General features: G+C 39.6%; 1 protein-coding gene across 1 annotated transcript in view; it reads right to left on the bottom strand.

The window, feature by feature from the left end:
* The window catches only part of itpkcb (inositol-trisphosphate 3-kinase Cb), a 46,245-nt gene that overhangs the window by 13,569 nt on the left and 15,757 nt on the right, over positions 1–16,919 (bottom strand). Inside the window, exon 2 of the mRNA XM_061878207.1 lies at positions 14,558–15,660. Coding sequence (XP_061734191.1) covers positions 14,558–15,660 — 1,103 coding nt within the window. The remainder of the gene's footprint in view (positions 1–14,557; positions 15,661–16,919) is intronic.

Here is a 16,919-nt window from a genome sequence, read left to right as displayed (position 1 = left end):
TCAAATATATACGTTGATGCTCCTTTTAGAGCAGTGGTTTATAACCTGGGTTCGATCGAACACCCAACTCATCGCAAAAATAAAAACTTCTCCCTATCGGCATATTATGGATACCCCCAAACAAAGTTCCCTCTAATTTCCATCTGATCTACAGGGGTGTTTTTTGTTGTGAATCCATGCACAGTGTTGGTTTTGTTCTTGGAACAAGGTGACACTCATGCACGGTTCATTTTTGTGCACCAGTAAAAAAAACATATAACTTTGTCTTGAATTTAAAAAAAAATAATTTTATTTTTCACTAAAGAAGGGTTCAGTGAATGCTCATATGAAACTGGTGGGGGTCGGTCCCTCCCACAAGGTTAAGAACCACTGTGTTAGAGTGTGATATCTTTCGATGTTTTTTAGTTCCGCATAAAACTTTGTCGCTGCTGGTCCGAAGTTTCCTGAAAAGTAATGTTTAAAAAGGCAACTTGAAGGCTTGTCCAGCTGTTCACTGTTCATTGTTAAATAAAATTTACTGCAAATAAATATTGACTCCAAATATCGGTTATTGGCCTCCTTGACTACTACCGGTAATAATCAATATTGGCCCTTAAAAATATATCAGTCGATCCCGAGAGTAAATTACACTTAAACAATCAACATAATATGTTCATGTTTCCAATAAGTTTACGCACTGTCAGTCCCACAGCTCTTCGATATCGGCAATGAAGGTGACTAATGGACACTTCTGGACTCAGGTTTCAATCGCATCATTAAATTAACCCCCGCACAACCCGACAAAATGTCACAGCCGAGAACGCTGACGAAACAAGAGCGTCAGATGTATTGCATCCTTGTTTTTGCAACATGCACAACTGTGTGATTTCCTTTTGTCCTTTTGACATCTGAGACCATAGGTGGTCATGTGCTGACCTTGTGAAAATTCTGGTCTCCAAATCAAATCATCAATTTCTGACTGGAATTGAAAATGTTGACATTCAATCATGCAGTCTATTTGACTAATCTAATTTTGAACTATTTAGACAATAATGGCTTTGTTAAGATTGTTTCAGTACATAGTCAATCTATACTGCAATAAAAGCCTTACACTGACTCAAAAGTACACACCCATTATGTCCAAGTTTCATTTTTACAGTATTGTCCCTTAAAATAACATGAATAAAATAGTAGTTAAAATGTGATGGTTGTACAGTTGTGATCAAAATGATTCAACCCCCACACAATTTTAGTGTTTTAGCAAGTTGGACATTTATTCCGTATTTTGTTTATAGTCATAACAAATAAAGATGCATTAAATAGACAAATGCAACTTGAATTACATTATATTTTGTAACATACCAAACAGTGTCATTTTTTCTCTTAATATCTCATTTACAAAATGATTCAACCCCTTGAAGATCATAACTCTTAAGAACAGAATTTAAATAAGGTCTTTTCAATCAGGTGTTGAAAACATCTGTAGATGTGATTAGAACCATAACGAGCAACAATTAAACTGATTGAAAAAGACTGTGACGCTCAGCTTCTTGTAGATGGTCAATGGAGTATTTGCAACATGGTGAAGTCCAGGGAGTGGTCAAAGAAGTCAAGAGAAGAGGTAATTTCTCTTCATAAGAAAGGATATGGATACAAGAAAACAGCAAAGACATTACACATTCCAAGAGACACAGTTGGGAGCATAAATCGCAAGTTTAAAGCTAAAAGCACAGTGGAAACACTACCTGGGCGTGGTAGAAAGAGGATGATGTGTGCGTACAGTGGTGAAAAACCCCCGGGTAACAGCTGAGGAACTACAACAGGACATTGCAGAGGGGGGAACGCAGGTTTCGTCCCAGACAATAAGGCGCGCACTACGAGATGAAGGCCTCCATGCCAGAACTCCCAGGCGCACACCACTTCTGACTACCAGGCACAAGTAAAATAGACTCCAGTATGCCAAAAATCATTTGGACAAACCCCAAAGGTTTTGGGAAACTGTTCTATGGAGTGATGAGACAAAACTGGAACTCTTTGGGCCCATGAATCAGCGTTATGTCTGGAGGAGAAAAAATGAAGCTTACAAAGAGAAGAACACCTTGCCTACTGTTAAACATGGTGGGGGTCAATCATGCTCTGGGGCTGTTTCCTAGCAGGATATATTAGCTGCAAATGTCATGAAGTCAGTGAGGAAGCTGAGGCTTGGGAGACGTTGGACCTTCAAACAGGACAAGGATCCCAAGCATACCTCCAAATCAACATCAGAGTGGTTGCAGAAGAAGGGCTGGAAGACTCTGGAGTGGCCTTCACAGTGGCCAGACCTAAATCCTCTAGAAAGGCTGTGGTGGGACTTGAAGAAGGCAGTTGCAGCATACAAACCCAAGAATATGAATGAACTGGAGGCCTTTGCCCAAGAGGAATGGGCTAAAATACCTGTAGATGCTTGCAAGAAGCTTGTCTCTGCTTATGTATCACCTTTGAAGGATGTCATTACTGCCAAAGACTGTTCTACTAAGTACTAAAGATGCATGGAACTAGGGGCTTGAATCATTTTGTTAATGAGATATTAAGGAAAATGTACCTTTTTGCTATTTTGTAAAATACAGTGTTACAATTCAAGTTGCATTTGTCTATTTAATGCATCTTTATTTGATATGACTATAAACAAAATACGGAATAAATGTCCACCTTGCTAAAACACCAAAATTGTGTGGGGGTTGAATAATTTTGATCACAACTGTACTAAATGTTTTAGTACAACATCACAGCTCCAGCTATGATGTTTTCTTATCTTATGGTCATGTTCTTACAGGGGACCAACTAGAAAATGTTCAAACAAATGGAAACACACACTGTGGTTCACATGACAGTTGGTCACAGTAGCTAAAAAGTATAATGCATGTGACTCTTCATCTTTCTAATACACACGCGCTAAAATCCTTACGACAGAGGTGTCAAACTCATTTTAGCTCAAGGGCCACATGGAGGAAAATCTATTCCCACGTCGGCCAGATGGGTAAAATCATGGCGTAATAACAACAATAAAAATTATACTTTGTTTAACTTCAGCTGAAAATAGAACAAGCACATTCTGAAAATGTACACATAAATAATCTTCTTGACAAAACACGTCAAGTTAGTTAAAAATTCTGAGTAAAACATTGGTGCAGTTTTAAAAACACCATGAAGAACAAAAATAACTTAAACTTAATCTTAGTGTATCTACAAAGCAATTAAACTTTAAGTCAAAGCCCATCTGGGATTAAACAAAAAACAAAATAAAGCATAATAAAAACTCTTCTCTACCTCACTGTTAATTTCCACATATTAACTGTGTGCAAAGTCAACAAACCATACAAAGTGAGGTAGAAACTATTCAAGAGGGTTGAGTTACTCCCTGCCTTATAAGAATCACTGTGTTATTGATAGAAAAATAAAAGCTGTGCAAACCAAAACTTAAAAATGAAAAGACTAACAGTATTGCGGTAAATCACAGACTGCTCACTTTCTTTAAATGTGCACAGAAGACAATCATTTTCACAGAACTAAATCAATGTGCAGTGTTTCATGCAGCATTTTAAGTGGGGTTACCAAATGTTTATTTTACTCCCGTCCCGTTACGTTGGGTCGAGGGGGCGGAGTCGCAGCCCCGCTTTACTGCGTACTTCTTGCTTGATGTCCTTGCTCACCCTGGTATAAACTAATTGCTTGCCTAAACAGTTTCTTTAATTTAAAAATGCAAAAAAGTTTAGCAAACTCATCTCGCGGGCTGTATTGAACCTGTTCGCCGGCCTGATCCGGCTGTATGTTTCCCACCCCTGCTTTAGAACAATGTCATTCTATTTAAAAAGCAACAACAAATGCATGACTTCACTATGCTAAATGTCAGTCATTGTTCTGTCAGTCTTGCTGCATTTAATTCATGCTATATGTATTGTCCTACAAGACTTGTTGTCTCATTGCCCTGCTTTGCAGAGTTAAAACGGTAAATCAAACACCTGCTTTTCTGAACATCGACCATTTACAAAAAATAACTTCAAATATTGTAAGGACAGGTCATATGTTTCTCTATCTCACTGAAAATGTAGGAAAAGACAAACTATTCCCCTTACCGCCAGTAAAGGGTCTCACTGTAGTCCTTGAATCCTTCCCTAACATCTATTTCTCTCCAACAGTGAGATAGCCTCCCAGTCAACTTGTACAGACTTGTACTGCCCTGCTACATAATCCGTCCTGTCAAATCTTCACATAGAGCACAGTCAGGTTTTCTGCAGGATTCTTTTGGTCCATTTCCAAAAGAAATAGGTCCGTTCTCAACATCCCTTCGCATCCACAGCAACCTACTCTGCTGTGCTTTCTTGAATAATGAGAAATTTGAATTTTCTTTCCTTCCTTCTCCTTTCGTTTTACAGTCTCTCCTACTGCTCTGTCTTCTCTTTTTTTTGTCCTCTTGAGTACCCTAACCCCCAATGGAGCCCTATGCAGAGCCAATCTTTTAGCAGACACACAACAGCAGGCCGCATGGGGGTAGTAACAGCGACCTAGATCCCTCCATACCCTCCCACCGCTAGTCTTCAGCCTGCATGGCGAATTCCACAGTGGCGTGTAAATCAGAGCTCAACCGATATGTCTTTGTTCAGGGCCTATACTGATACTGATTATTAGTAGAGAAGGAGGCAGATAACTGATTTTTGGAGCCGATATTAATTGAAGTAAAAATAACATATTGCTTAAAAAAATATATATATTATTACAAACTCCAACGCTTAACTTTGTTTTAATGCCTGAAGGATGTTTATTTGAAGAACAAGTACATAAAAACAAAAACAAAATTTCAAAGGAAGTTATTTACCACGAATTGATTTACCGCATTTTTCGGAGTATAAGTCGCTCCGGAGTATAAGTCACACCTGCCGAAAATGAATAAAAAACAAGGAAAAAAAATAAATATAAGTCACACTGGAGTATAAATTGCAGTTTTTGGGGAAATTTATTTGATAAAACCAAACACCAAGAATAGACAATACACGGCAAAATGATAAAAATGGGTGGCGAAAGGAAGGAGAGAGCCGGCTGTACTTCCTAGGGAGACTGCACTCCTTCAACATTTGTAGAAACAACTCCTGTGGATGTACTACCAGTCTGTGGTTGCCAGTGTTCTGTTCTACATGGTAGTGTGCTGGGGGGGCAGTACATCTAAGAAGGACAGCTCCAGACTTGAGAAACTGATCAGGCGGGCCGGTTCTACAATGGGAATGAAACTGGACTCACTGGTGACGGTGGCAGAGAAGACTGTTGACAAACTAGTGAGCATCCTGGATGATGCCAGTCACCCTCTGCATAGTGTTATCAGTAGCCAGAGGAGCCTGTTCAGTTCTAGACTGCTTCATCCCAAGTGCAGGACTAATAGACTCAAAAACTCCTTTGTCCCACACGCCATTAGACTGTACAACTCCTCTCTGGGGCGGAGGGTACTAGGATGACAGGGGATGCAAAACAATAACAGTGCAATACGTTTTCATAACATGGTCACTACTGCCTACTTTGTCTTGTTATAGTCTTATTTTACTGTTATATTTTTATTCCCATTGTTGCTTTTTAGTTTTTATTCTTATTGTAATATTTCTCTATTTTGTTTCCATTTAAACCCTCATTATTTACTTTTTACTTTTATTTAAATTGATCTCAACTCTGTACACTGCTGCTGGAATTTTAATTTTCCTGAAGGAACTCTCCTGAAGGAATCAATAAAGTACTATCTATCTATCTATCTATCTAGTGTAGAGCTACTGCAGGAATGAATGCATGCAAGTTGTGTTGCGTGCTGTGAGAAGAAGGGTAAGGCAGCAAGTTGTGGTTAAGGGTTATGACAGGGCGAGCGCAGGTTACATTTGGAAATGAAAGGAAGTCAATGTAATGTAGTCTGAAGTGATGGAAAGTTGTGCGTGTGCGTTAACGCGCGTGTGTACCTGCACAACCTGCTAGACTACAATTAGCAGCTAAAGGAATGACTGCTTGGTGTGCACTCAGGTTTGTTTACATGCACTCTTAGACATTTTCATAATCACTTCTTGATATCAGAATCACATCCCTTTGCCCCACATTGTCTGAGCAGTTTGCGATTAGAGTTAGGGTTAAGTAAGGGTTAACCTGGGTTAGGGTTAACCATAACCCTCAAATTAGGCACAATCACGGTCACCTAAAGCCCCAGCAGTCATACAAGCTTTGCCAATCTTTTAGGGAAATGTATGCAAAATTCAAATGGTTGGCATGCATGCTGTCTCGCGAGATCAGAGCATGTGTGCTGACCATTTTGTTGTTGTTGTTGTTGTTACCTTTGCCAGGAGGTTAGATAATCGCCATTAGTTAGTTAGCAATGTACCTTAAAAGGTTATAGGCAAATTTTGATGAAACTTTCAGGAAATGTCTGAGGTGATATAAAAAAACAATTATATTTTGAGCCTGAGCTGGATAATTTCCATCACATTACCTAACTTTTTAATTACACGCCTCTACTTCTGTGTGTGTGTGTGTGTGTGTGTGTGCGTGCGTGTGTGTGTGCGTGCGTGTGTGTGTGTGCGAGCAGCCCTGCCTACACCCACAGACACAAAGAGAGTGGATGGCTGACAAGAGGCTTCATTGGGTTTATTTCATCCCAATATAGATAACTCAAAATTGTATGGGCACACTATCAGGAAATGTCAGAAACGGGATAAGGAACAAGCGATTACATTTTGGGGGTGATCCGGATCATCGTCTGGATTTAGGACTTGATGATTACATTTACGCTGCAGGGCAAAGTAGAAAAAAAATCAGATTGGTTTTAATTCCGGCTTCCTCCCACCTCCAAAGACATGCACCTGGGGATAGGTTGATTGGCAACACTAAATTGGCCCTAGTGTGTGAATGTGAGTGTGAGTGTTGTCTGTCTATCTGTGTTGGCCCTGCGATGAGGTGGCGACTTGTCCAGGGTGTACACCGCCTTCCGCCCGATTGTAACTGAGATAGGCGCCAGTGCCCCCCGCGACCCCGAAAGGGAATAAGCGGTAGAAAATGGATGGATGGATGGTTTTAATTATATTTTTTCCAGCTGACTGTATATTTAACAAGCAAAATGGTGGTGACAGACCATAGAACAGATTAATTTAATTTATATTATTTCCTATTGGAAATATTATAGAAATAGAGTTTTCCCTATATTCAAAAATCAGGCATCAAATTTAGTATACAAATAGAAAATGAGTAGGAGGGTTTCATCAAACCATGTGGGGAACATTTAGTGTCACCGTCCAAATCAGCACATTTAGAGTTACAGCAATGATTGGATCATTGTCATGTTTTCCACTACAGAGAAAGTGTGTTGCCAATTACTGTTGGCTTTTCCAACTAATTCAAATGGATTCAATTACAAGGCCTGCAGCTATTTGGGGTGATGACTGTGACTAAAACAAACCACATACTGCTCTTTGGCATAAAAATGCCTAAATTTAAATAAAACTAACATAAGGTAAGTAGCATGTGTACGCTGCATTTTAAGTTTCAGTGTGTGTAATCTTATCTTGGTTTACACAATTTTTCCTCTTGTGTTCTGTTCCACTGTGTCATGACATGCAGAGGGAAAATATCAACCTTTTAATGTAGGGGTTAAGCAGGCATACATGTACACCTAAATGTAACAGTCGAGCATCAGGGGCAGTGTAGATCAGGGGTCACCAACGCGGTGCCCGCGGGCACCAGGTCGCCCGTAAGGACCAGATGAGTCGCCTGCTGGCCTGTTCTAAAAATAGCTCAAATAGCAGCACTTACCAGTGAGCTGCCTCTATTTTTTAAACTGTATTTATTTACTAGCAAGCTGGTCTCGCTTTGCTCGACATTTTTAATTCTAAGGGAGACAAAACTCAAATAGAATTTGAAAATCCAAGAAAATATTTAAAATGAATTCATTTATTTTTTTACTTTGCTTCTTATAACTTTCCGAAAGACAATTTTAGAGAAAAAATACAACCTAAAAATGATTTTAGGATTTTTAAACACATATACCTTTTTACCTTTTAAATTCCTTCCTCTTTTTTCCTGACAATTTAAATCAATTTTTAAGTAAACAATTTTTTTTTTATTTTAAAGAATAATAAATACATTTTAATTTATTTCTTCATTTTAGCTTATGTTTTTTCGACGAAAAATATTTGTGAAATTTTTCATCAAACTTATTATGATTAAAATTCCCAAAAAATATTCTAGCAAATCTAGAAAATCTGTAGAATCAAATTTAAATCTTATTTCAAAGTCTTTTGAATTTCTTTTAAAATTTTTGTTCTGGAAAATCTAGAAAAAATAATGATTTGTCGTTGTTAGAAATATAGCTTGGTCCAATTTGTTATATACTCTAACAAAGTGCAGATTGGATTTTAACCTTTTTAAAACATGTCATCAAAATTCTAAAATTAATCTTAATCAGGAAAAATTACAAATGATGTTACACAAATTATTTTTTTTAAATATTTTCAATAAGATTTGAATTAGCTAGTTTTTTTCTTCTTTTTTTCGGATGAATTTTGAATTTTAAAGAGTCAAAATTGAAGATAAACTATGTTTCAAAATTAAATTGTCTTTTTTTTTCGTGTTTTTTCCTCTTTTAAACCGTTCAAGTGTTTTTTTCATCATTTATTCTATACAAAAAACCTTCCGTAAAAGGAAAAAAAAATGTATGACGGAATGACAGACAGAAATACCCATTTTATATATATATATATATATATATATATATATATATATATATATATATATATATATATATATATATATATATATATATATATATGTATATATATACATACATATATATATATATATATATTTATTAAAGGTAAATTGAGCAAATTGGCTATTTCTGGCTATTTATTTAAGTGTGTATCAAACGGGTAGCCCTTCGCATTAATCAGTACCCACGAAGTAGCTCTTGGTTTCAAAAAGATTGGTGACCCCTGGTGTAGATAGTTTAGGTGCCAAGTTGAGATTAAGAAATGAAGAATAAAAAAAAAAAGTACCATATATGGAAAAGACATCGCCTAGCAACTCGCTTTGCCTTCAGCCCAATTTTCCATGACACACACACCGAACTCTAAGTAGGAGACAAGATCAGAAAGAAGAGCGTGCAGCCGAGTCTGCATGTATGAGCAAGTAGTGTATCTGCAGCCATCAGAGTGTACCCACTGTAACTGGTTTGGCCGGGACCTGACAAGGCGGCCACAGCAGCCTTTAAACACGCCTTCTTTTCCTCTCAAACTGACATAAGGGCTTTTTACTCAATTTTGAGAACAAATTGTGACCATTACAGCCCTGCTCTTATCTGAAACTATTGCGACTGTGTCATGGTGTTTGTTACAACAGCTCATGTGTGCTCTGGTTGCTCATTTCCTGCTATGGATGTAATAGCCAGTAAAAGACTGCGTCCACTCATCAGCTGGAGACATTGAGTGTTCACTCTAGGTCAAGCACTATGTGGACAAACGCAGACATCAATCTGTTAACTTCACATATTTTGTGAAATTAAAGTATGGATTTTATGACATGAGGTTATATTTGGACATAAAAAACAAATGGATTGATGTTTCTGTTGGAGCAGGGGTGTCAAAGTCATTTTAGAGGGGGGCCACATGGAGGAAAATCTACTCCCAAGTAGGGCTGGGCGATATGGCCTTTTTTTAATATCTCGATATTTTGAGGCCATATCGCGATACCAGATATATATCTGGATATTTTGCCTTAGCCTTGAATGAACACTTGATGCATACAGGTGCTGGTCATATTATTAGAATATCATGAACAAGTTGATTTATTTCATTAATTCCATTTAGAAAGTCAAACTTGTAGAATGTATACATTCATTCCAAACAGACTGATACATTTCAAGTGTTGTTTGCCAAAAAGGAGATGATTATAGCTGACAACCAATGAAAACCCTAAATTCAACATCTCAGAAAATTTGAATCTGGTGAAAAGGTCAGATATTGAAGACACCTGGTGCCACACTCTAATTGGCTAACTAACTCAAAACACCTGGAAAAGCCTTTAAATGGTCTCTTGTTTTGATTCTGTATGACACACAATCATGGGGAAGACTGCTGACTTGACAACTGTCCAAAAGATGACCATTGATACTTTAAAGAAGGAGGGCAGGACACAAAAGGTCATTGCCAAAGAGGTTAGATGTTCCCAGAGCTCTGTGTCCAAGCACATTAATAGAGAGGCCAAGGGAAGACAAAATGTGGTAGAAAAAAGTGTACAAGCAAGAGGGATAACCGCGCCCTGGAGAGGATTGTCAAACAAAACAGATTCAAAAATGTGGGAGAGATCCACAAAGAGTGGACTGCAGCTGGAGTCAGTGCTTCAAGAACCACCACGCACCGACGTATGCAAGATATGGGCTTCAGCTGTCGCATTCCTTGTGTAAAGCCACTCTTGAATAAGAGACAACGTCAAAAGCGTCTCGCCTGGGCTCAAGACAAAAAGGATTGGACTGCTGCTGAGTGGTCCAAAGTTATGTTTTCAGATGAAAGTAAATTTTGTACCTCCTTTGGAAATCAAGGTTCCAGAGTCTGGAGGAAGACAGGAGAAGCACAGAATCCACGTTGCCTGAAGTCCAGTGTTAAATGTCCACAATGGGTAATGGTCTGGGGTGCCATGTCATCTGCTGGTGTTGGTCCACTGTGGTTCCTGAGGTCTAGGGTCAATGCAGCAGTCTACCAGAAGTTTTAGAACACATTATGCTGCTTGCCCCGGACCAATTTTATGGAGGTGAAGATTTCATTTTCCAACATGACTTGGAACCTGCAAACAGTGCAATATCTACCAGTACCTGGTTTAAGGACCATGGTATCCCTGTTTTTGATTGGCCTGCAAACTCACCTGACCTTAACTCCATAGAAAAGCTGTGAAGCGGAAGATGCGAGATGCCAGAGCCAACAATGCTGAAGAGCTGAAGGCCACTATTAAAGCAAGCTGGGCTCTCATAACACCTGAGGAGTGCAACAGACTGGTGGACTCCATGCCACGCCATATTGCTGCAGCAATTCAGGCAAAAGGAGCTGCAACTAAGTATTGATTGCCGTACATGCTGAAACTTTCCATCTTCATACTTTTCAGTTGGCCCACATTTCTAAAAAATATTTTTGGGTACTAGTCCTAACTAATCAAATTTTCTGAGATACCGAATTTGGGATTTTCAGTACTAATCATCAAAATTTAAGGAAATAAACATTTCAAATATATCACTATGTGTGTAATGAATTGATATAATATGTAAGTTTCACGTTCTGAATATAATTACTGAAATAAATCAACTTTTTCATGATATTCTAATAATATGAACAGCACCTGTATAATCACAGCAGTATGAAGATTCTATCTCAGCTGCATTCGAGCACTAGGCGGGGTACACCCTGGACAAGTCGCCACCTATGCTGATGTTGAATAGCGGACAGCATCAGGAAATTCGCTACAAACATGACGCTAATACCAGGAATGTATCGGGGCGGATGCCGGTCGGATGCAATGAAAGACCGACGGATGAGATTTTTTCAAAGGTATTTTCAGATGAAAATCATGGAAACAAGACTTTTGAATGTCTTAAAGTTCATCCCAAAGGCTGTGTGGATTGATGAAAGTTTTTTTAAATCCAAAGGAAAAAAATATTTGTGTCTCGACTGATATCCAGAGGAAGTTTGCTATTGTTCTGGATTATCTTGCCAGTCGTGCATAAAGTGAATCAGTTGACTTGCACAAATGCAGCATGAAGAGGCTTGCGTACGCTTTATTATTTGCCTTTAATATATCTGCTTCATTCTATTTCATCTCATTCCTATTTTGTTCAGGATTCCAAATTAAGCTTGCCTTCTACATTTCCTTAGCTATCTTCTTTAATAAATATGTTTCTTTTTTTCTCTCATTGATGCACTTCAGGTTGTTTAGTTCTTTTAGTTTCTGATGCAAATAAACAGTCTCCTCTTCATTACAATCGTTGCTATGTTTTCATTGAATTGTCTGCTTCCAGGTTGTTTATTGAGACTGGCGCATGTGTGATACTGAGGGTCCTCGAGAGAGCTGGTTTCCAATTGTATAATCCAGGTGTGTTAGTCCGATTTTTCAAAAACCCAACACGATCGGATTAAGGTGTTTCCACGGGCTGTAGAAGGCTTATTTAAAACCAAACTATTTGAGAAGTCTGAAGTGCATGTACACATACTGACTGGTTTATGACGAAGAAAGGATGTGTTGATGTTTGTGTTTCTTGTTTGCAGAGAAAGTCATCATTGTAGTATGTCAGGTTCCTTGTCGCTGACGATGTAATGCGGCGGTTATTTCATACTATTACCACAGAGGATGTCGGCAGTGGAAACTTTAGATAGATCTGGGTTAACAAGCTGTGATATGTGGCTTAAATGCCTTCCTCTCCTGAAGTCTATAGTAACTCTTAAAGTTAAGTGAGGAAGTAATTCACTTTAGAGCTGGTGTTTCCTTACCCTGGTCAATCTTAGTTAACTTGGGACAAATGTGATATCCAAGCAACATTCCCGCAGGCAGCAGTTGTACCAAGTGCTTGTATGCCCCCGTGCAGGTGTGTCAAGTAGTATTAGTCATCACAATCCAAAACAGTGACAAACCTAACTCAAATTACCCCAAAGTACCAAGACTTACTGCTGTAGTATTTTGAGAAACAGACTGTTACTTGTTAAAATGGTGTTGTTATTTGTGGGGCATAGCACTAATGAAATAGTTTTTTACAGTATTTAAATGGCAGGCGTCGATTTAGTCAATAGTGTTATACTCTTCCTGGTGGACAAGATTATTGTTGAGCATTTTAGTGAGCATTTTCATGCCTACCAAGTATTTGAAAGTGACGAGCAGTGTCATCAGAGCAGACCTTCTTTTGACGTACAAGCCTTTCGACTTACAAAGTGCATATGGTGGAAATGAGAATCTCTACATTGTACCATTATCTACAATGTAAATGTGTCAATACAGTTGTACCCAATTTCCATGACTCTGTAAGTATTTTTTTGTCCTGAATAAAAAAGATTGTAAGATACTTGATCACTAAGTCTTGTGTGTGAACATATTTGAACATCTATACACACACAGATGGTTAAGAGAATTATATAGCAAGATGGTGTTCATAACTTTCTGTAGCTTTGCAGGCGTCTTGAAGTATTTTCATATTTAGTAAAATCGTTTTTATACTTTAATTTGAATGTCAAATACCACTTTTAATGTTTTATGATACAATAAAGTGTGTTTTTACACTGCTATTCCTTCCCACTAGCAGTGTCAATTTGTGACATTCACAGTGAAAAATAAATGACAGAATTTAGTGCTAAAAAGACACTTTTGTGTCAGTCAACAAAATAAATTGGTGTAAAAATGTAACACTTAATAATGAAAAGGAATAACCCAATTCAGTGTTAAAAAATACACAGGTGTGTTTGTGTCACAGAGTGTCAAATATTAACACAATTAATGAGTTGTTATTTTAACTAAGAATTATATAAACCAGGGATGTCCAAACTTTTTCCACTGAGGGCCGCACACTGAAAAATCAAAGCAAGAAGGGGCCATTTTGATATGTTTTTAATTTCAAAAACCAATACAATATAAGTGTAAAAATATACATTTAGGCCTCCACTCAGGCTGGATCCCAGGGACCCCAAAGGATTTTTGTCCAAAAAATATTTAAAATGTGTCATTATTTTGTATTATTGTTATTCAAGGTTTAAATCTGTAGATCAACATAAGGTCTATCTGTCAATATAACATTTTTAAAGATTTAAGTTGTATGCCCTTTTTGTCAAAGAAAACCCTGTTTTGTTATGGAAAAAAACACCAAATATGCAATAGTTTCCCCCAATAGAATTTTAAAGTGGACTTTTTGAGATTATAGAATAATTGGAGCCTTAAAAATGTCAACACATAACACCATTGATTTCTATTTGTTATTTTTTTTTTAGCAATGACACACAAAAAAAATCCCACTAAAATTATTGGGGATCCAAAAGCGTCCTACTCATTAGAAATATATATATATATATATTTTTTTACTGTTTACTTTAAACACAATCGTCTTGAGATCAACTTCAGATCCATCTGTCAATTATAACTTTTATTGTTGTTTATGTTTTTTGTTTGTTCTTTTTAGGCCCTTCTTTAGAAAAAAAAAACAGCTTTGCTTTTTATATGGCAAACACAAAATATGCAACATTTTCCCCCAAAAATATCTTAAAGTGGAATATTTAATGTGACATTGATTTCGATTTGGGTTTTTTAAAGACAATAACAGCTTGCATGTCAGCTTTGTGTTATTACAGTAAACATTGCAACATTTTCTTGTCACATTTCACCTGTTTACTCTTTTATACCACTTTTTCTTTTTTCAAATTTTTTAATCGTATTTTTATCATGTGCGTAGGGCCGCACTTTGGACACCCCTGATATAAAGTGAGGAAAAGTGTTGATTTGAACTGTATTTGAGTTGAAATAACACCCCAGATGTGGCGGTGTAAGTATGGGTGAAGAGGGCACTCACCGCAGAGCCATCGTCCGGGTTACACGACGACCCGGTCGGGGAGAGGCTGGACTCGATGTCGCTGCCGGTGTAGTCGTCCTCGGACTCCTCAAAGGATGAGAGCGAAGACAGGCCGATGGAAGAAGAGTTGGACAGTTTCCTCGGGGACCGCATGAGAAACGGGGAGCCTCCGCAGCCGCTGTCGGAGCAGGGAGACTCGTCGTCCGGGTGGAGCTCAAAGGAGGACCCGCTGCGGAAGGTGAGCTGGTTGGGTGACTCCTGGGTCCGACTGGGGCTGGGGTCCCGCGTGATGATTAGTTTCGGTATGGTCCCGGGGAAAGTTCTAATACGAGGAGGCTCATCGGTGTCGATTTGCATTCCGATATCCGCCACAGTGTTTCCGTCTTCGCCACTTTTCATCGAATCGTCCCCTTCCAACACCCCGCTGTCCACAACCGCATCGAAGCTCGAACAAGTCCGCGAAGTGTCCACCCCAGTCCCGCTCAGCCCTCCCATACAATGCAGGCTGCTTCCCCGCAGCTGCTCCTCTTCCATGGCGACCGATGCATGGTCCCCCTGCCCGGCTATCGTCTCCTGGAAGACCGCAGCTCTATCTTCCATGGCGTCCGATGCATGGTCCCCCTGCCCGGCTATCGTCTCCTGGAAGCCCGCAGCTCTATCTTCGCCACTCCGCCTTTCAATGCCTAACACATGGGACGCACCAACACCCGCTTGACTGCTTGCATCTCGGCCCTCCAAAAGCCAACCCGCGGCGCCCCGCTGCTCCTCTGCCGCGGGCACAGCCTCGTCTCTGGCTAACTTTCCCTCTCTGTGTTCGGCTGCTTCTTCGGCTGTCTTCCCGCAGTTCTGCTCTTCTCTCGTCGGGCTGGAGTCTCGTTTTCTCCTTCCCAAACACGACAAGGCTTGTTTTTTCATGGGGTTCCCGTGTAGCCGGAGAGGTCGACGCTTCCTCCCGCTCCCCAATCTGCGGCTGTCGAGCGAGCGGGTCGCCGGGCTTGCTCTCCGCAGCGCTCCGCCGGGGGTAATGGTGCCGTGCGAGGGAGTGGAGCGAGTCTGGCCCATCCCGCTCGCCGTAGAAGGGAGCAGCTCCTGACACACCCTGGCTGTGGGTTACGAAGATGAAAAGTTGAAACCTTATGCATCGTGATACTACAGTACAGTAAGTACAGTACAGCAACGCATCATTAGTCATACTGTCCAGCCTCGGAAATTCTCACATCCTTCCTTCAGCCTCTTCAGCCTTCCTGCTTAAAGCCAGTGAGGAAGCAGGGAGACTTCACGACTACACTCAAGTCAACATTTACTTGAATACACAAATAATTCCACTTTTAGAGAAAGTATTGCGACCCCGAAAGGGACAAGCGGTAGGAAAATGGATGGATGTTTATTAAAATCACAGGTGTCAAACTCGGGGCATGGGGGCCAGATTTGGCCCGCCACATCATTTTATATGTCCCGCAAACGCCAGGAAATATTTCAATAAAGTACTACTTTTTAATATTTTGACAAAAACTGCTTTAAAGGCCTACTGAAATGAGATTTTCTTATTTAAACGGGGATAGCAGGTCCATTCTATGTGTCATACTTGATCATTTCGCCATATTGCCATATTTTTGCTGAAAGGATTTAGTAGAGAACATCCACGATAAAGTTCACAACTTTTGGTCGCTAATAAAAAAGCCTTGCCTGTACCGGAAGTAGCAGACGATGTGCGTGTGACGTCACGGGTTGTGGAGCTCCTCACATCTGAACATTGTTTACAATCATGGCCACCAGCAGCGAGAGCGATTCAGACCGAGAAAGCGACAATTTCCCCATTAATTTGAGCGAGGATGAAAGATTCGTGGACGAGGAAAGTTAGAGTGAAGTACTAGAAAAAGAAAAAAAAAGACAGGGCAGTGGGAGCGATTCAGATGTTATTAGACACATTTACTAGGATAATTCTGGAAAATCCATTATCAGCTTATTGTGTTACTGGTGTTGTAGTGAGATTATACTGTCGTACCTGAAAGTCGGAGGGGTGCGGCCACGGGTGTGGTGACCGCCAGTGTCTCTGAGGGAAGCCATGCAGCTGCCTCTTTGACAGGTGCACGATGAGGAACGACGCAAGCTCCGCTCATGTCTACAGTAAGAGCCGACTTATTACCACAAATTTCTCACTGAAACCTGCCGGTTGACACGTGGTCGGGAACCATGTTCGCTTGACCGCTCTGTTCCATAGTAAAGCTTCACATTCGGGAATGTAAACAAGGAAACACCGGCTGTGTTTGTGTTGCTATAGGAATCTGCAATACACCGCTTCCCACCTACAGCTTTCTTCTTTGACGTCTACATTATTAATTGAACAAATTGCAAAAGATTC

This window comes from Nerophis ophidion, linkage group LG18 (assembly GCF_033978795.1).
Source record: "Nerophis ophidion isolate RoL-2023_Sa linkage group LG18, RoL_Noph_v1.0, whole genome shotgun sequence".
Classification (NCBI taxonomy): domain Eukaryota; kingdom Metazoa; phylum Chordata; class Actinopteri; order Syngnathiformes; family Syngnathidae; genus Nerophis; species Nerophis ophidion.
This window is presented reverse-complemented; position numbering and strand designations above follow the sequence as displayed.